We start from the raw sequence: 21,274 nt of genomic DNA, 5'->3' as shown, positions 1-21,274 counted from the left end.
ACTTTGACAGGACCTGAATTGAAAATGAGAAGGACCAACACATGGACTGTATGAGCCTATGAGAGTTTGAGGAAACAGAAACAAAACAACCCTGAGAACCTTGCTGTGCCTGGAATGATCCAAGTGCAATCTATTGTGGACTTACACGAGTCGTAAAGATGAAGCCCATGTTCTATGCGTACATACAGTACGTCTCTGCACTTATTTCTTGGCCCCAACTCAACTCAAGCATCTAGGTAGGTACGGAGTAGGAAAAGCAATTATGTACCCACACAAAAGATGATATCAGGTGGTTCAATATGGAATGGCTTCACCTTCAGTCTGTAGGTAAGACACCATTGGACATTTATTTCATCATTTGCAAACCAAGGGCGTCTCTATACCACCAAGTATTTTGTCACTTGTTTTCGCGTCCAAAGCGACATTCAAAAAGAGGGGAAAACAAGTTCGCGTCTACTAACTTGGGTGCTAGAGTATCAAGTCTTTTTTACCTACAGCACTTCTCCACGCCCCATCAAATCGTCCCCATTTCTGCAGTGACACCTAGACCCTCTGTTTTCCTCTCTTTTCCTCTCTCTCAGCTTTTCTACAACCGATTGATAAAATTTGACAACTCTTGTAATCTCCCCAACACAATCTGTCTCCACGCCGTAGAATCTTAGCAAGGAATCGACAGCCTACCCCTGCCTACGTTTTCTGATTGCTCTTTTTCTTTCTCTTTTTGACCTGGCAGCCTTCACAATACCCCAAGCCGTTATAGTACTAGCCCTCTAATAAGTAGGACCCTGAAGATCCCATCGCGGCGCTTCTTGCCAAAGACATGACCATCCGTGACAGCATCTCAAACGCGGATGAGGAACCTAATTTCTCCGTCGACGTCATACTTTGGCCCTTGACGCCGTCATTATCGTCACGTTTAATCCCTCTAATTAATTTGGGATCCTTACGAATGCTGCATACCGACGTATGTATGCTTCCTTTTTGTTTTCGGCTGACCAAATACAGTAGCCACGCGCTTGTGTGAGGCAAAAGCTGGGGGCGGTCTGTGTGCAACTAAAAGGAGGCGATACTGAAAGTGTGTGTGACTTTAAAGATTGTACCCAAATCTACAGATGTCCTCTAAATACTGGGTTTCCGACCATGACACGAAGAATTCGCCTCAAGGGCCCTGAGCGAAGCTCATGTACTCCATGTACACTTGTATCACGGTACTTCATCACCTGTAAATAGAGCCTTTTGCACCGCCCCGGAGCCTCTATTATCTTCCTACAAATGCACCGTCTCACAACTTGACCAGTCTCAGGCCGTGAATCCACCAGCACGGCGCCGGATCTCCAGAGTTCCGTGACCGGGCGCTGACATCTCAGTCTTGACAAACGTCATATCACCAAGTCAAGTTGGGTTGAGTCGTGACATGGCACAGCACAGCAAGCCCCCATTCTTCTTCTCCTCTCGTCTATTTCGGCTTCCAACCTCCGTTGTCGCAATAAATTCTGTACTATCCGCATGTGTGTATGTATTCGCGCCAGACAACGACGCGTCCTTTTTGCCACAGAATTGGGTTGCCCAACGTGGACGTGCTCAGATGGAGTAACTTAGACGCAAAGTGGAGGGAACCTCTTCGCTCTGCAGGCCAAGACAAACGATAAACAACGGTACCGTTAGATGGCGCTTGACTCGGCAGGCCAAGAATATGCATAATACCTGGGTAGTGGTGTAATAGAAACAGCCCCTCTGATATGGCATTTGTGAGTGCGGTTTTCGAAATCTCCATCTTTCTCAGAATACGACAGCCCTTGATTGCATGCTACGTGATAACAAAAGCTGAACTGGAATGCATCCGTCTTGTAAATTGTGGCTTGCCCAGAGATCTAAGTTGAACCAACAGAAAGATAATACTACGTACCTACTTTACAGCATATGCGTACAGTAGCAGGGATGGTCTTACAGTTACAATGCAGCTGTAAGTGATAACCAATCAGGGCGCTTCTAAAGAGTACAAGGGGGACTAGACATCGGAGGGAATTCAAATGAGAATGCGGAATTAAAGCGTGAACAGAGATTCGGATCCTAGCAAATGGAGGATACCTTAGTCGGCATTGCCCATTATACTCCACCAAAAGCCCCATCTCGATGCCTACCTACCTACCTGAGCTAGGAGATGTTAGATTCTCAAGACTGGAAACGACAAAACTTTCCGGAATACAAGAGTCAGCTTGTTCTCTAGTTCAGTAATTAATCAAAGCCGTATGGGTGTCATGGCCATAAGCAGCTACCAATTCATCTCATGTTGATCCCCTAGTTAAAACCTTCTAGTAGTCTTCGTCGTCTTGTTCTTTTCCTTCTTTTAATACGTGCAGTAATAACACCAAAACCAAAACCACATCCCACTCCACTCGCAAGCTAGTCCTTATTCAATATTAGCACGCCATCTACTTTCGAACCCCCAAGCCTCTAATCTCATTTTATCTCATTCCCGGCTGCAAACCGGCCGAGGCTCAACTCGGATCTGATCTGATACCTGACAAACCTTTCTCATAAGAAAAAAAAAAGCCTCCTGAGGATCAAACCCTCCGAAGGTACCATGTCACTTGTGATACCGAAGGTCCAATGGAGAGGATATCTTCTTAGGTACCTAGACCACTGACACTGGCAAAGGACCCTCCAACCCAATCGTACCTCAAAGTTAATCTAAAAACACCATTCCCTCCCTTTCCACCCCCACAAAGCTTGTCCGGTCTTGACAATGCTGCCCGAGTCGATGGCGATGCTTCTTGGGGTAGGGATGTACACAACTTGAAACGCCGGTTTCTGCTATTCTCGGTCATGATCTACAGACAATAATACACGAGCTTGTGACTTGCAAGGGGGGCCTTTCAGGAAACCGTCCAATTGTTCCTGCCGGCCCTGCAAAATTAATCGCAATACACAGAGTACCTACGGATGCCCAAGCTCCTTTTTGCGTACAGACATGGACAAGTTTGCATTTTTTTCCCCCCTACATGGATGGATGGAATAGGGGTTGCATTACGCGTCTGTGTCTCAAACGTTGTCTGCATCCTCCCGATCTCCTTATCGTGCAGAAGAAAAGTATTGGATGTTTATTTTGGAATCTGTAATTGGGTTTCCTCGGTAAATTCGCCCTGCCCTGCCCTGCCTGTCTGCCCTGCTTGGCTTGACGGCGTCAGAGTTACCAGGGTCGTACAGTAGGCATTGTGCGGCTATCTTACATAGTACGAGGTGGTGCGTACGTTATTCAACGAGAAGGAGGGGGAGTGGGAGGCCATTCAGCCGCCTTCGCGCTTATTGCCTTGCCCCTTTGCTGTATGAGTTTTACATTGTTGCTTTTGCTGGCTACTTCCAATATCGTAGTTCGAGTCATGGCGTTTCCAGGCAGAGTATACTGGCCCTCCACTTGAGAAACATGGGATTCTTTCAAATGCCCATTAGGTTGTGTCAGTCAGTTGAAATATACTGTAACTCTAAAAGAGAAGACTTAAATGGTTCAATCTCAAGTTTGATTCTTGTAAGACTGCTTGACCTCTACCTTTTTCTATAGGCTGCATTCCCCCCTTCTTGTCATCTTCGTTGTCGTACCCGGATCTAGCCACCGCCCATGCCTGCTGCATTGCACCGTTCAGACACTGGACCATTGTCAACAGACATGTTTTGTTGCATGGTTCAAACCGGGTATATCGTGACCATAAATGTGAAACTAATAGTACAATCCTCCTGAGATCCATTCGTAATGCCTCTGGCACCCTCCTCTAACTCAAAGTACACCCTCGCCGAGATAATGTCAACACTGCCCTGAAATATGGACATAAGCGATCGCTTCGAAGTATAACGTAAGGCAGCGTGTGCCTGAACATGCAGAATAATAAGACCAAAGTTGTGGTCAACTCCATAAAACGCCGTGTGGAAGGGTATCGGTAGGTCAGTCCAGCACTCCGCCTATTCCCATCCCAAAAAAAAAACCAACATCATAAAAACCTGAGATGGTGGGTTTGAACATGACCCAATGCACCGTAAGCGATAGACTCGAATCGTATACACCCCAGCTCCTCGCCTTTGCTCCAATCCATGGTTCCTCTTCCTTTTCTGGCCTATTTCTCTATGCCGCGCTAAGCCGTGTTGCAGTAATGTTTGCAAGTGATAAAAACAGGGCGATTAAATGTAATAAGGTTGGTCGATTAGACGGTTGTCGTATCGCCGTTCGTCGAATGCCATCCTTGGGCACTCATAACTCAAAAATTGAAAATGTTGAATCGCTCAACTTGTAAGTTGTAGTCGTTTTAGTCCGAGTGGTGGTCCTCAGAGCCTGCCTCTGAGCGCGCATCCCCCCGGTGAACCTTTCGGTGTCGTCGGAGATTGGAAACTACAGAGAAATGTCTACCACATCCTTCAACCTCGCAGGCAAAAGCTATAGATTGTCAGTATAAGAAACGTCAGGTTGGTTCCAAGGAGGTTGCACATACGCTTCTCGCCGGTGTGGCTATACATGTGGGTTTGCAGCGAGCTAGGACGAGTGAACCGCTTGTCACAAACCTTGCACTTGTGCTTCTTCTGAGTACTGGAAGACACTTTGGAGCTGAACTGCCCCATCATAGACTGGGGGGCAGGGGGTATCTGAGAGCTCATCAAGCCCTGGGGTCGAGGCAGAGTCCTTGAAGATACGGACTCGATGTCAGAGCCAGCGGTGGAGTAATCGGAGACAGAGTCGCCGTAGTAGGAGCTGAAGTTGCCACTAGAAGAGATAGAAGAACTGGTAGAGTGGGTAGAAGGGAATCCATAAGAATCAACAGAGGATCGATCACTTCGCGTCCCATAGATGGGTCGGGGTGTCTCCTGGCTCATAGCCAGCATGCCGTGGCTAGCATCGAGAGCATCGGCAAAGCTCCTCCGTTCATCTTGGATGCTACTGCCCGCAGAGTTAGTAACGAAGAATCGAAGCAGTTACTTGTAATTTTACTCACTGTTGAGAAAACCGTCTTGCATGGTCATCAGCAGGAGCCAGACCAAAAGGTGGTGGTCGCACAGGAGCTGGCGCATAACCAAGTGTGTCATAAGGAGCAGCTGATGTAGGCGCAAAGTGGTGGTTGACAGGAGAAGCAGATGTGGTGTAAGTGGGGTCTCCATAAGCAGCAGACGTTGTTTGCATGCGGTTGATGCTGAGTAGGTCTATCCTTGTGAGTTTTGAGATTATATCAATGTTAGGGATTAGCAACTTACCTGCAGAAGTGTTAGGCACTGGCATGGCGCTTCCGTAAGAAGCCATTGACGAAGTGCTGCTAGTGCTCGCACGGCTTTGAGGTGGCTTGCCGGCCATCATGTTTGGGTTGAGGGCTGGCTGACTACCAACAAAGAGGCTGCTTCCCGCAGGAGGATGCTGTGGTGGTGAGGATGAAGACCAAGGGTTGGAAAAAGCAGGCGGCTGTGCAGGTGCTGAATAGTCGAAATTCAACGAGGGTCCGAACCGCTGCTGGGTAGTGTCGAGTGTCATGGTCATATTGGTATGTGATAATGGTGGTGGTGATGATCTGGAGAGAAGTTGATGTGCAATATAAACATAGATCGGTTGGCGTTTATGTGGGAAAAAAAGGTTTGTTGATCAGATGCGGGATCCCAACTAGAATAAAAGCCAAGTTCGGTGACACAGATCAAAGACAGAAGATCCTTTCACGACTGGAGATGATATGGGGAGTTGAGTCGGGGCCAAGGTGGGATCAGCGAAGTCTTAAGTGTCTGGGTGCGAATTGACGTGCGTCAATCTGCCTCTGGAAACGGGCTGGGCTGCGGGAGAAGAGTGGAGTTCCCCCGTCTGTCTGAAGGAAAAAAGGTGTGACGACTCTGGTCTAGGTGATCGGCAGGCCGACGTCTTTTCGCAATGGCTGAGGCGACAGGGTTGGTGCGATGAGGTAGGGTCGTAGGACCAAGCAGCCAAATAGCAAACCAGGGGTGCTGTGGGCTGCATAAGATGATGGAGACAGTCTCTCAATCCACAACTCGACTTGACAGACAGCCCACGGCATCCAGATAGTAGCGTCCGCGATGCCCAGCGCTGAAGAGATCAGCGACTTTATGGATAGACTCTTGTCAAGGAATCCTGAAAAAGCCCCTCATTGCGAGTTTAAGAAAAGAAAGATATGCGCGATAGCATCACAAAGGTTCCAAGATGGATTCTGAATACAGATTGAAGCTCAAATGATCATGTTTTAGAAGTCCAATAACCGGACCGGCAGTGAATCCCTAAGTCTCTACGAAAAACTAACATTTCACAACGCCAACACGTTCTCTGAAAGGGGGTGCGATGATGGCAGACAGGTAGAATTATGGGGTACGCACTGGCCATGACAGGCAAGCCAGGAGGTGTAAGAAGAGGGGTGGATGTATTCTGAGCTGAAGGCAGAGCAGACAACAGAGTTGGAGGTGGGTAAGGCTACGGACGGCAGTTTGCAAAGGGACCCCCGCTATTCAAGGGCTGCCTGGCCCACGAACGAACGCCACTGATGTGGAGGGTCTGAGATGAAAGACAAGGTAGGATAGTACGTCCTGGACTGGGAATTGAGGTGGACAGCAGACAGGGCGGGATTATGCAGGGTCTGGTCAAGCCAGAAGGAAGCGTGCCTGTAGATGACTTGTTGCGACGCGGGCGGCGGGTGGGAATCGAGGGGTCCTTCAAGCCACTCAACGGCAGCACATCGAGGGATACTAGGCTTGTTTAGTGCTGTGGGAATTGATTGCAACGAGCTTCTCGCTGAGTGGACTCTTACAGTGGGTGTTGTCGAGTCGTGCGCTTGGTCATGGGGGGGCAGGCAGGGATCATAGGTCAACAAGCAATGCCAAGGGTGAGAAGAGGAGTTCAGAGACGTACCAGATACCTCGACAAAAGCTAAAAGTCGCCAGGCTCATCGGGAGGCGTCGGCCACAAAACGCCCCTGTCACGGATGGGTGTCTACCCATGAGAGCCCTGACGTAAGGTACGTCAGGAAGCATCACCAGTAAGTGTGGGTGGAACTCAGAAACGAGACAAGAAACGCTGGGAACGCAAGACGGTGAAGGAATTGAAACAGCCTTTAGAGACGACGCTAAAGGGGGGGACCAGGCCAACAGAGGCATACATGCCATCGCATTGCATTGCCCATCGATATTGACATTGCCAATGCCATGAGGGAGAGTGGAGGGTGACAAAGGAATATTGACATCAGACGTCCAGGATAGCCTGGGACAGCATGGCAGTCGACTGACGTTGTGTCCCCTCTCTAAGAGGTGATATGGGCGCTTTCGCGAGGGGAATAGTACATTCAATCAATACCTGACAAGGCCGTTCAAGGTCAAAACAAACCTCAGGACCCTGGGAACCTTTTGGCATCGCCGTCATCATGCTCCAGAGACGAGGTGGGACAGCGTCACTGTCATTAGAGCAAGGCACGCAGAGTCACCCTGTGCCCCCAAAATGGTGTTGCAGTGATGCCATAACTGCGCGCATTACAAGTCGGCTTTGTTGCCCAACTACGAAGTCAAAAATGTGCCCGCCCTTACACTCCCACCTGCCAAGTCTAGTTGCGTAGAGCGGTCCTTAGAGCCCTCATGGGATACTGCAGAGTATTGCACATATATGCCCGATGCCCGCCTCCACTCTTGGTGTAGTATCCGATGAGAGCGGATAATTGTCAACTTTGCCTAGACGACTAGTCCAGGGTTGAAACCCTTGCCTGCCGCCGGTTTCGCAGCAAAGATCCAGTACAGTGCCCTTGCGAGCATTGTATCGGTTACTTTGGCATGTAGGTTGATGTAAGCCAGGATTTTGATTTCTTGTGTCCTTCTGACTTGCCAATGGCAGTTTTGGGCATTTGAGATTGGTAATTTTGGTGTGTTTAGCTTCGCACCGTGCTTGGACTGCCCCATCATGAACGGACCCTCTGCTAGTTCGCTCGCTGCAGCCTCCACATGGGGGAACGGCTTCTAAGATAGAAGCAAAGAATGTATTATCGCAAATTCAAGCACGGTTGCTACGGCATGAATTAGAGTCGTAGGAGAAGAAGTTTGTGCGTGAGTGTGCGTGTGCGTGTGCGTACGTTTGTACTGTGAATTAATTCAGTACAACTGAGTCGTCATGATGCACTGTACCTTTGTTCAATGTTCAATATTCTCTTGTTTTGGCAGGCAGGAGGGGACCCTTCCGATCCTACTATTGGCAGACACTGTGTGGGGTTAGATCTTTCCACAAGATCTCTGCTTACCTTGTACCTAATGTAGGCACCGTTTAGCATCCAGATAACAGTTATTCCCCTTTAATATTACAGTCTTTTTCATCTCATGACATTGTTAAATATCTAATATAGATTGTCTGCCCCCAAATGTCTTTCTTGTTACATGTACACAGTTTCTGACCTCATTCGTTCTTGCACTGCTGAGACACCAAAGCAAAAGTGCATACGCTAGACCCGCCCGTTCGCTGTAGCGATGATGGGAGTGGCGCCCGACAGACATGGGTTCTCAAGAACACAGCCAGTTATCAACAGAGACAACCCTCCCTTTCTGACGACCCGCTCCGGAAATAATATCTCACTGCCTTTGGCCGTGAATCTGATGTGACCAAGCATGGGAAATGTAAAGGCCACACTTGATAGGGGCCTGGGGCGCAATCGGACCAGCCGTCGCAGACCGCTACGAACAAATATTGGTGATTTCCTCTTGGCTATTGCTACTAACCAATCACTATCAATAATCCTTCACACTGGTCACTTGTCCCTGTGCCATCAGTATATATCTGAGCGACTTGTAGTAATTGGACCGACACCCACGTTCAAGAGCAAAAAGAAACTCCAACGCTATTCAACGCCACTCAGAACCGCCGGATTTAAGGGGAAGTTTCTTAATTTCACATATGCAACTACGGATACGGTTCGTCAGATACCTACTAAGCCAGTAAGTATCCGCCAAAAGTGAATGCGGCGTCTAGTTTGAGTTTGCTATTGCGGAATCAAATCATCAACAAGCGCAATCGAGAGTGGTTTATCGGAGGAGCGTCCTCCCTCCGATACCTTGATGGCTCTTGTTTTGACCCTCATTGCAACAACCTGTCAATGCCTCACGCGGATTCCGGCCGAGTCTCCTACAGGCCACTAAGAAACTGCCCCGGTCTGATTTTCCTCAAGATTTTAGCTAGGCTTGTCAGCTATTCCCGATTTAAAAAGGGTAGGCCAAAAGGGGATGTTTGAAACATATTTTACCCAAGGGACCCTAGCAAATTTTTGATTGTGGTTATCTCCCAGATCTTACGATCATCATTACTCTCCGGCATTGAAGCTGCACGTTGTGAGTGATGCCGACGCTATTGCAGACAAGCGTAAAGACCATATGTCGATCCGGCTCTTCAACACACCAACTGGCTTTCCTAGCATGCGTTTACAGGAGGCCGCCATCGCTTGCTCTGCACTTTGTTGGAGGTATCAACCGTCCACAGACCGCAAAACCAAATTGCTTTCCCAACACAAAGGTCTCTGCTCGGGTACCAAATCACGCTTGTTGCTCAATACTAGTTTGTCCTGATACCCGAGATTGACGACCTGTCGATCATCATGGGGCTACCAACCGATGCAGACGTTCCACGTATGATCATACTCAATTGGATCATAGTTTCACGAGGTTGCAGCACATCCCGATACTTTCTAGAAGCTGAGCTAGCTGAGGTTGTTTGTACAGACAAGCAACTCCTTGCTTGGGTTACAGAGATCGGAATGTCCGAACTACTACTGTTCCTACCTTCCAACAATCGTTGCTCCTCAAGATTGGAAAGGATCAGAAAAATTGAGCCATGTGGGTACGTTTTTTCAATAAAGACGTGATAAAGCCACTCAGGGACAGTCTTGTCACAGGGGCATGTCTCAGACTCTACCAGCATTCCCCAACCCGCTCGAAATGTCCCGGCCGGTGAGTGCAACCTAGACGGCGCACCTGTCAATATCTTCGACTTCCTATCTAACGAATTGACTCTCACCAAGCCTCATCTCGCCTTCAAGATTAACAAGTGGATTATCTTGAGATTACAGCGAAAAAAGAGCCGGTGGCGCTGGTCTGAGTTGTTGACCATGTTTCTAGAGTGCTTATTTCCCCAGACTCATTCAGCACGGATACAGCTTCACTAAACGTCCTGACGTAAACAGCCCGACCGTGCAGGCACTGTTCGTCTTGTGCTAGGGTTCGATCATGGTTTGCTGCTCATGTCGAAATACGCAGGATTCGAATGTTACCCTACGGTTCAGATATAGGAGCAAATTACTTATCTCAGCCAACATGTTGGACTGAGTGCATCATTGAGAACCGAGACATTATTGACGTGCTAAGCTCAAGGGTCATTTGAAACGGAATAGCACTAAAAACAAAGGAAAACCAGCAGCCTCGAATAGCTTCACCAATTTTTGGTCACCCCAGATTATGATACGTAGATCTTGCTCTGTTGGTCTTCAAAAACCCACGGCAATGGTTGAGGAACTGATGCTCAATCCACGCGACACGTGTTGAGGGCACCGGTGCAGCGGTGATCTTCAGAACCAGTGTTCCATGAACCGATCTGTTGGGTACACATTACAACACTGTGCAGTACTCTACCAGCACTTAAAGTAAACTGGACCTCATGAGTTACCTGACTGAGGAACGATACCCATCTTCCCCGGCATTTGGGGGGCCACTCAATGTGCCGCCAAGGCCAACTCCTGGTGGCAATCAACACAATCTTTTGAGGAAATAGCAGCAAGGAATCAATTCCGCGACTCTTGCCCTGTCACCACAAGTTGAAAACAACTGGTCCCCTGTGATGTCAGTGGGTTGAGGTTGAGTGCAGTCAATACATACAGCTAGCATAGAGCAGAGCCCCTCTGCGTCTGTGCAGACTCAGCAATCGTCTCGGCCGGTGCGTCCGGAGTAACTCAGTGACAAGACAGGCAATTGGACAATAGATTGCACTGACTAGACAGACATGGCGGCGGGGCGGACGGTAGCCAGTGCATGTCTTCTGGCGTGCAATTAGCAGCTCGGGAGACAGCAAAGCCGGCGCCACGGAAAGAAAAAAGCATAGCACAGGCACGAGTCAAAACAGGAGCCTGTCGTGGAGACAATGATCGTTTTTGGCATCCCGATAGCGGGTCATGAGAAAGGCAAGACAGGTCCCTGAAGAGTAGAGACCCGGTTGGGTTCTTCGCGGATCTCAAAAGCCAGGGCTCAATTAAACCACTACATACGGTTCAGCTGACGCGGCAATTCTAAACCACGACTCAATGAGAAGAGAAGTCAAGAGTGGCACCGATTTCCACAAAGCAGCTGGACGAGGGGAAGAAGTCCCTGGCGACCGTGCGCATTCTCACGCCCGCTGTGCTCTCCATCTGAGAAACAGAATGATGTTCAACTACGGGGCATGCTTGTTACCAAGACCATACGGCTCCAGTTCTATGTCTTGTCGAACCTGAACCTTGACTCTGAGGCGGGTCCATTGTAGAGGGGTTCCCAAGTACTCGGTATGAAAATTTGTGACGCTGACGGTGGACTTGATCATGGTCAGAGCAGAACGACACTGAGATTACGCAGTGTATCACTTGTCTCGTCGATACTGTATCCGTATTGACAGTACATACATACCAAGAAAATGCCCCTGGTAGCCTCACGGCCTAGCGCGTCTAGTACGAACGGTTCCATTCAAAGGTGCAAAGATACAGACTGCAGTGCATTTAGACTGCAACTGCAGACGCAACGTTGTTTTCTTTAGCGGCTCAGTAATTCAAACGTGACCCAAAAGGGCAAGCACTTAGCGCCACCGGAGCAGGGTCATGAAGAGACCAAGGAGAAGCAAAAATAAGGGACCTTCAGCTGGTGTAGTGAGTGACATGAAAAGCATATGTACAGAGTACAGGCAAGGCTGGCTAGCTAGGCTAAACTCTTGAGGCCATCACGTATCACACACGACATTGGACGGCCGGTCCGTACGAGGGAGACTGAAGAGTCCTCCCAACAAGGTTTTGCCAGGCCTAGTGCCAGTGGGAGATTCCTGTTATTACTGGGGTCTGAAGGATCTTTTGCTCTGCCAAGCTCCATTCAATTTGCCTTAGCTCGTCTTTGAGCACACGGTCGCGGTACTTGACCAACCCCTGCGCGCCTCCCGCCTTGTCTTGTCTGCCTCAGACAAGTCAGTCACTTTCCTGAGAGGCAGAGGCAGAAGCAGAAGCAGAAGCAGAAGCGGAAGCGCGCTACCGACTCAGTGCCGGGGTTCCACTGCTCCCCCATTGTTTACCCCGGTACATTTTGACAGTCTAAAATGCAGTCTAAGAGGACCAGTCATTTTTTTCCTGTTGAATCATTTGCATGGCCTTGATAACACGGACCGCACTTGAGGTTTGAGTTGCACCCTTCATCAAGGCGCAATCCGAGCTAGTGCCACGGCCTTGTCATGTTGTGTTGCTTTACCATGCTTCTCTTGACTCTTGCAAACTTCTCAGGGGTGCTTGTTCTGCCGTCCTCTGGAGCTCACATTATGGCGTTCTTGTGACAGACGAGGCGCCAGTCCACCCGCGATGTCGCCGAGACATGCAAACGGAACGCTCCCTCTGGTCCTGGCCCTTGAGCTTTTCCTGGAACGCCATCTTCTCAATCAAATCAATACGCATACAGGATATCAAGCCAGAAGCCAGCACAACGCATATGAGTGGTCAACAATGCCATCTTTGCTGGGCAACTACCGTACGATAGAATACATACGGCACTCACTCACCACCTCGAATGATGTTGACTTGTATCCGTACCCCACACCCCTCTGTTGCCAAAGGCAATCAATGACCCTGCAACTCACGCGTCTATTACCCTTTGACAATGCCAATGCTTATCAACGCCTGCCGATATAGCATCAAATACGTATACAAACCGTTGGCTTATGTGATAGACTCCAGCACCAAGACTTCTTGTGGTACCATACTGCCTTGTGTTCATATATTTGTCTTCCAATATCTCACCCAATAAATCAGTTGCCGTAACTGGTGTCTATTGAGCGCTGCCGGTGATGCAATGGCGGCGCCGGTAAGGGCCTCTCCCGTGATTCTGTTGGTTTACCGGACTGCATCCGTCCGCGCTTGAAAACAAAGAGGGGAGGAAGAAAGGATAAGACTTTGCGTCATGGAGCATAATGGGTTTGGCTTATTGACGACCCTTGGAATCCTGCTTGACAGGGAACCGACCTCTCCTCGTTCACCCTTCCAGTTGACGTTGACAGTGACAGACCACCAAAGAGGGCTGCGGCGGGGGTGATAAGGTATGTCTGCAGCGTCATCGATCTGCCATACTTTACTAGGCTAGGGACCGGACCAAACCAATACCCGCAAACAGGACAACGCAAGGCTGTTCTTTGTGGTGGTTTTCCTTTCTCTTGCGCGATAATCGGAAACATAGAACCGCATGTGATGCAATGCTTACACAGCAGTAATCAATCAGCGACGTCGTGCTGATTGCCTAAAACAATAACTATAGGATAGGACCAACAAAACGACGATGTATTGTGCAGTATCAACAACGGTCAACCCTGATCCGATCCACTCACCAGGTAGACACAAGGTTTCCTTGGCATTCATCGCTGTCTTGCTCAGCCGTGATAGTGGATAGTTTTATTGCGACTTTCGTACTCTGTAGAGCGTGTTGTAATAGCAGCCCAGCCTTTCAACCACCAAAGCTAAGATGAGGTCTCACAGGGCAGTAGAGGGACGGACGCTTAATATGGTGTGACGTAAATAGCATTGCAATCGAGTGGCCTCCTTATCAGTTGTTTCTTGATTGTGAGACAGTTTTATGACAGTGGAAACTATTCGATCATGGCCCGATGAATCGATTGTTGTAGGGTAGACCGGGTGAGTTCATTAATGTCACGTTCACGGTGAGGGCAACTGATCTGTGACGTTGTTATACGACCTACGGATATCGTGTCAAGTTTCCAATGTGTTTACGGGGAGGAGCCTTGCATCCTAATACATTTCGAAACAAGCGTCCATTATTCAAAGTTTAGCTGATGCCAACTTCTGGCCATGAAAGTTCGCATCGATCTTTACCAGTTGAAACGTGTCTGGGCAAGGGCAGTCTCGTAGCCGTTGTCAACCGTGCATCAGGCCTGCCTGACGATAACCAACTGCCGAGTGTCCAGCGAGTCCACTCTGCCTTCTTTTCTACTCCGAAGGGTGTGTTCGCCGTCCAAGGTCCAAGGCCATAGCCCAACACAAGTTTGTTACCCCATTCTCACGACACAGGGTCCCAATCGGAGAGGTTTCGGTCTCTCCATACCCGCAAAGTTAAGCAAGGCCCAACTTGAATATGGGCTGATAAAAACAAGTGTCGGGAATTTAGATAGATGCTATGGTAGCATCGCGCGTGTATACAGTCCCACCAAAGGAACGCGCTGCTGACGGCAAAAGGGTCTACCTGGTGAACTGGACTGCCAGGAAGTAATAAGGGTCCTTACACGATGTCACATATTAAGAAATGTATGAGAAACAAGCACCATTCGGATTAACCAGAAGGTGAACGGATTGTCGTGTCAGCTCAGTTTGTGTTAGATAGCCTTTTCTAATTACAAACCTATTGACCGAATCACCACAACCAGAGCCGCTCATATGACCACCACAACCCCCCAAATGACTCAGATTCTTGCTCCCAATCCCTTCATGGAAACGAACTATCAACGAGGATCATTGGCACAAGGCCTCGAGTCCTCAGCAGTCTTCAGGTCGTAGACCGCTTTGAATAATGTAATGTACAACGAGAGGAGACAACGAAACTTCATCTCCACAAACAAAGGCATATATGCACAGACGGCGAAGAAAAGAAAAGAATAGACAGGTAGACATTAACCGATGTTGGGTCATGGCCTCATGAAGTGAAAAAGAGAAATGGGAGTGAAATAAGTAACGGGGTATGGGGAGAGCAGGTATCGGAAGATTGGGGATGCCCTCTACAGGATCCAGCCGAAGTAAGGGTTATAGTGTCAAGCTGAAGCCACTGAACAATGCGTCCTCGGCCCATAGAGGCAGATTCCATATGCTCAAACAAGGATCTCAGTGTGTGATCCCCCTTTCCGAAAATAGCAAGGGGCCTCTAGGCCCGAAAACAGTCCCGTACACCTTTCCAAAACGCCAAAGGTATCAAACCAGATATGCATGTAGCTTGCTAAAAACAACGACATCTTAAAGACTAGGTATCTATTTATTTCTTTAGACGCGAGGTGGTGCACCGCCTCGACCGTGGCCAAGAGACTCGAGTAGTTCATGAGGCGGGATGTGTCGCATTCCGCTGCCTCGGTCGTACATGGAAGTAGGTGCAGGGACGTATCCCTCGCGCTTCTTGCGAATACGGTCGAGGATGATGCCACAAAGGACAAGAAGAAGCATCAAGCCAAGTGCGATGGCAAGGCCGATAAGAACCACGAAGCCCAAAGCCATGTGCTTCTCTAAACATGATATTAGTATCCATCATATAGATAAACAACACGAAGTGGAAAACTTACCTTCTTTGAAGAAACTGTCCCTCTGAGAAAAGATACTGGCGATAGTGCCTGGACCATCGCCTGCCTTTATCGTCATTGCATACGGTTGATATACTGTGCCGTTGAAGAGAGCTGCTGATGCGACTCCGAAGTCGGGAATGTCGATGGAGCCTGTTAGCATCAAGACCTGGTTCTTGTCCAGCAGGTCAGTGTCTCCATGATCCTGAGTGACAGAAAACACCTGCAAACCACGAATGATGGTGTCCGATGACAAGGAGGGCTGAGTGGTATGCCACTTCTCGCCATCATACTTCATGACAAAGACTGAGTCATCCTCACTAGAAGTACCAGCCACCCAGAGCTGTTCATAATCGCTGGATCCAGGAGAGATGACTGAGATAGGGCCGGGAATGTCTTCAGAACCAGGAAAGTTGGACCAAGACTCCGCATTTGCGTCCCAGCTTGAGAGATAACGCTGGCTCGACCCATTACCACGGAGATCACCACCGACAACAAGTTGGTTCTTGCTCATCCACAACAAGCTGAAAACAGTACCCTCGAGTTGACTGCCAGGGCGGTTCCACTGACCAGAGTTCACGTTGTAGGTGCAAAGACCAGGGCAGTCCAAAGCACCAGCAGTATCGAATGAGCCGCCAACATAGATGTCACCGGAATCACCGGGACGAACGGCAATAGCTGCGACGGTACCATTGGCGCCCGAAACAGAAGCGGGCTGCGAGTTGAACGATTTTGATTTAAGATCGTAGGAGACAAGGCCACGAATATCAGTCCCATCAATGGTGCCACTGATATCGCCGCCTGCAAACAAGATTCCGTTGCGAACAGCAAGAGCGAAGAAACTGGAACTATTGGAAATATCGGATCCGAGTCCAGTCACGGTATCGTCCTCAAGAAGGGCGATATTCTGGATCTGTTCGCCCTTTGTCGACTCAGTAGTGAAATGACCTGCGAGGACAGTGATGTTGTAGTCGTTGTCGTCGTAGAAAACACCGGTTACCACGCCAGTGGTGTTCTTGTCGAATGATGTTACATCCCGACGACTCAACGAAGAAGACTCAGATTCAGACGTGGAGGTGCGAATCGTCAGAGGAAATTGGCCGAGACCCTCATCTGAGAGCGTGGCAGCGCCACCTGCCCCGAGCTGTGCTGATGAAAGAGCACCAGCGTAAAGAGATCCCCCGTCCATAGGAATGTCAAGAACAGCGGCTGTGAGTGAGCCACCAAACGCAGGGTAGTTGCCGTCAAGATTCTGTAACCAGTTGCTCTTGGAGGCCACCCAGATGGCGAAGCCGTCCACTGAAACGGCATTGTAATCATCGAAAGCGTTGCACGAAGAAAAGCTGCCAGTGAAAGCAACCACTAGTTCAGGCGTATCTGCGGTGATGTTGACCATCAATGGCACAGCGTACTTCACGGGACCGTCCACGCCGGCACCCAGGGGGCTCCATTTGTCCTCTTCGGTATCGTAGACGGCAACGTTGTCTAGGCCTGTGACGGGGCCATTGTCAGTGTTGGAAAAGTCCCCACCAACATAAAGCTGCGTGTCGTTGAGATACATGGCGAAAACTTCACCATTGAGGCCACCACCGGGTTCCTTGACATCGTCATTTTCAATAATAGCGAGGATGTTGTCGTGATCCTTTGAGGTGAAGTTACCGCCAACATAGGTGGTGTTGCTATCAGTAACAAGAACAGACACACCAGAGCTTCTATCGAAGCTGGCACCGAGCTTGTTGATTGGTGAGCTTGTAAGGCTTGACGTGTTGACGACGGCTTGTTCAGGGTCGAAGTCGAAAAGACCATTGAGGCCACCCGTAGAATTGGTAAAGGTGAATTCGACCCTCTGGGCGACAACGGTCAAGGGGTCAACTTCCTGACCAGCAACCGGGCGGATGGTTACCGAAGGCTTGAAAGATCCCGAACTCTTCTCAATATATCCGAAGTAGATCTGGTCGTATTTGTCGAAGTAATTCGTTTGGAATAGTTGTGAAGTAAAGTTGGTATCCTTGCCATCATCACCTGACATGATGCCTGTGACATTAACACGACCTCTCGAATCGCAGGTATCATCGGCTCGACAACCTGGGGTGTAAATATTCACGGAATAATTGCCAGATTCCATGATGTTGGGATAGAATGTGACGGAGACCGATCTGGGATCATAATCGCCATCAAGCTCAGCAACCAGGTACTCAGAACTGCTCTCCAGAGATGGGGAAACCTTCCAAGGTCCAGTGTGAGTAGCTGAAGAAGGGTTCTTGACTCCGCCGCATTTCGGTTCGTTAAAGTCAGAGATAGCATAAGCATATATGTCGCTCTGATATAACTCGATAGCCTCCAACCCACCACCGTTGCCGTACCAATCAGAAACAGCAAGGCGGAACCTATTCATGCCAACACGATTCACAAACGTGAACTCTTGGTAATCGTCGTTGTCAAGAAGAGGGCACTCGCTAGTGCAGGTAACGTTATTACCGCTCTCCGGGTCGACATACGTTAGGTTCATAATTCCGTCGATAGGGTAAGCGACGAAGCGGAAGGTCTTGGTGCCACGGCCATCCTGGCGGGTATTTTTAAGCCTGAGTTTGGAGGGCTCGAAGCCGAAGGAGAAAGCGGCTTCCCAATACCCAGGCGTATTGTCTTGCAACAACCAAGAGCTTGATGAAGATCCGGGACAGACAATATTTTGGGGGTCAGTTCCTGAAGAACCATTATCATCGGTGATGTTTGCCGTCGAGAGATTGATAACCTGACTGATGGATTCGTTTGGGGCGCTCGAGTTTCCTAGACCTGTAAAAGTTCCACCAAAGATGATGTGCCCGTTAGAAGCTTTCGTGATAGCCTTCACGGGACCGTTGAAACCAGCAAATGGCAAGTTTGTCCATCCATCTGTACCGACCCATGCGATCGCGTTCGTGGAGTTGGCGCCCTTAAAATTACCACCCACATAGACCGTGTCTCGTTCCTGGTCGCAATACACGGCGTTGACCTCGCCTTCGATTCCGTCTAGAGGTGTGATTTCAGTCGTATTGGGGTTGAACAATGCGACTGCCTTCGACTGTGTGCCGTCCAAACTCGTGAAATTACCGCCTATTACCACACCCTGCATTTCTCCGTTACTGAGTTGGAATGAGCACATGGCTCGTATCGAGGCATCGCTAGATAATATTGGGGTGAAGGCACCGTTGGGCAATTGAGCCAGAAGTGACTCGCTGCCATTAGAGTTGCGAGGGCTCTCATTCTGCCCCTCATATTCGTAAAGTGAAATTCCATCAAAATCTCCGACTATGCCGATCCTGCCTAAATTTGAGAAGTCCAAATTTGATGATGGTACTGAGTTGAAGGTGATGGCTTGTGTAAAAGGCGCCATAGCTGTTAAAGCTACAAGGCTGGAACCTAGAACGGGACCTAGGCCATGGCGTTGGCGCGCCGATGGGCCACGCCGTTGAAAAGATAATCGCATAACTGTGAGTTTTCGCTTGCTGTCGATATAATCGGTCGGCGCGCAGGAAAGCCAGATCTGATGAGTGTCGTCGTAAATGATTCAAGTCGCGCTTGCATCTCAAGATCGACTATGTGACATGTCAAGGGCGAATAATCGCGTTTCCTAAAGATCGAGGCGGGAGCGAAGTGGATTGCGGCGTATCAGGGAAAACCGGCTGGATGTAAAAGCAGGAAAAGATCGTGGAGTTGGATTCGAATAATTCGTGAGATTTGTCGCTATGAAAATCGCTTGTTAGAAAATCGTCGAATGTGCGCAATCGAAATTGGGAATCGTGGTTTGTAGGATGCAAGTTGAGCGGCAAGTGGTGCTGCTGTAGCACGTATGTGGGAAATTGCTAGCGATGGCGATGTCCGTTCTCTCGGCGTGCATTGGATTTTCCAGTGTCTGGCCACTAGCCCGACTTGGTTAGACCCCTTCTTACTGCAATGCGGTACCTGAGCATGGATGTGGAATGGCGACGAATAGGTAGGCAATTAAGCAGCAACCGAAATAACAGCGTTGCAACGAGAAGCATTGATGAACTTCAATTGTACAAATGCGACAATCAAGAGTCCTCTATAGCCGTCAAGAAACAAGGAGAAAAGAAACGTACCGTGGTTTCAAGGTGTGCGACTGAGGGACGTAGGTAGTGCAGTAGCAAAAGTCGTGTAACGGCGCCACCTTAATCAACCCAACACCCAATGAGCTTTAGAGTTGCAACCCAGAGTTTGATTGTCGGCGAGCTTCGTCCTCGTATCAAGCAATCTCGTTGGCGGTAACGGTCTTTCTAATAGATCAACATGCAATTATTTGCTGGGTGATGCTTTTTCTTTCGTGTTCTGCCGCGTCCCAAGTGCGGGGTGACGAGACGCTTCCGTGGTTGATTGTCTCTAAGGCACGCGTCTGAGATATTCGATTAAAGATTGAGGGACAGATACTATGTCTCCAGGTCGACAACCGTTGGAATGCAGTCAGGCTGTATAGGATGGCTGGGAGGTCCGGGTTGCTGCAGATGACGAAAGGGCGGTAAAAAAAAAAAAAGTCGAGATGAGAAAAGAACGCGGTATTAATGAGTGCGAATACCGAGTATCAACCAGTTGAGGCTGAGCGGAAATTGGTATTCAAGTGCTGTCGAGTTGACGTGGGCGGTATAAATTATGTACAGCACACAGGTAGTCGTGCTGACGGGAATCAAACAATAGAGAAAAGAAGAGACGAGACGAGACGAGACGAGTATAACGAGTGACAGTTTGCAAGACAATGCAAAGGTTGGGATCCTCCTCTCTCACGGCTCTAAGAATTATCGTGGAGGATGAGGTGAGAATTAGGAGAGACCGGGAGGGAAGAGTTGTTTCCTGCCCGCCGATACTTTGGCTTGGCTAGGTTGACTTGACTGGGGGCTCCAGGGGGCAAGTGGAGCATCCTTCTACCCGCAGTTCACTGTAAGCTTGCTACAGAAGCAATTAGACTACCAGCTCATGGAACTGCATAAAATTCACAAAACCATCCAATACGACTAATAAATATACCTTATTACACTCACAATTCTAGTATTTCTACCCTGTAAATCGCAAGAGCTTCCAAACTAGATATTCCGTACAGAGTACTCTGTATAATGTTTGTTATTGCTATAAATGTTTGCTGTTCCCTTAGTTACCTCTCTGGCCGTTGATCTCCTTCATACCCATGTCTAAGTCGTGCGTGGCTTGGAAGCCATGATGGCTAAGGTTTAGGCGATCCGCCCCGGACAATAAAACTCGGCTGTGCAAGCTCAAGTTCGGTGCTCCCACTTGCCTGATAATTTTGGAGACTGTACCGCGCTAAAAACTCAGGAGGTTGGGGGATAAAGCAGGGGGCTTTTGATTGCGGCATCACAACCTGTTGTGCGTTGTTACTCTTCTTTGTCTCTGAATAATAGGGTTAGGTAGTTTGTATTTTGCATTAGCAGCCGAATGGCAGCCAGGTTCAGCTGGGATCATGGAGTGTTTATTTCTGGCGCTTACAGAGTTTGTACGTCGATAAATGAAAATTTGATTGTTTTGTAGACCTTGCATGATTACGCAGGGGCACGGCAAATGCTTGCATACGATACGGCACTGTGATACGAGGCATAACTCACTGTAGCAACGAATGTAGGTAGATCCAGCTGCTTCGATCTATAACGGCTTCGAGAACATTTCTCACAATACAACCATCCTCCCATCTGCCTTCCTGTAGCCGTCTTGGCTCACGTTTTGCATCACCAACACAAAACCCAA

General features: G+C 48.9%; 2 protein-coding genes across 2 annotated transcripts; both read right to left on the bottom strand.

Annotated features, from left to right (window-relative positions):
• Positions 1-4,295: 4,295 nt before the first annotated feature.
• FSST1_002010 (C2H2-type zinc finger protein) lies at positions 4,296-5,509 on the bottom strand (the record flags this gene model as incomplete). Its single annotated transcript, XM_083227959.1, has 4 exons — positions 4,296-4,423; positions 4,479-4,921; positions 4,977-5,181; positions 5,233-5,509. 4 exons carry the CDS (start codon positions 5,507-5,509, stop codon positions 4,296-4,298), a joined length of 1,053 nt encoding a protein of 350 aa, XP_083092192.1.
• A 9,730-nt stretch (positions 5,510-15,239) lies between these two features.
• FSST1_002009 (cortical protein marker for cell polarity-domain-containing protein) lies at positions 15,240-18,995 on the bottom strand (the record flags this gene model as incomplete). The annotated part of the gene is made up of 2 exons (XM_083227958.1): positions 15,240-15,475; positions 15,533-18,995. 2 exons carry the CDS (start codon positions 18,993-18,995, stop codon positions 15,240-15,242), a joined length of 3,699 nt encoding a protein of 1,232 aa, XP_083092191.1.
• Positions 18,996-21,274: the final 2,279 nt, after the last annotated feature.

This window comes from Fusarium sambucinum, chromosome IV (genome assembly GCF_050947815.1).
Source record: "Fusarium sambucinum isolate potato_lamoka chromosome IV, whole genome shotgun sequence".
Taxonomy (NCBI): Eukaryota; Fungi; Ascomycota; class Sordariomycetes; order Hypocreales; family Nectriaceae; genus Fusarium; species Fusarium sambucinum.
Note: the sequence above shows the minus strand (reverse complement) of the source record. Positions and strands in the feature narration are given on the sequence as shown.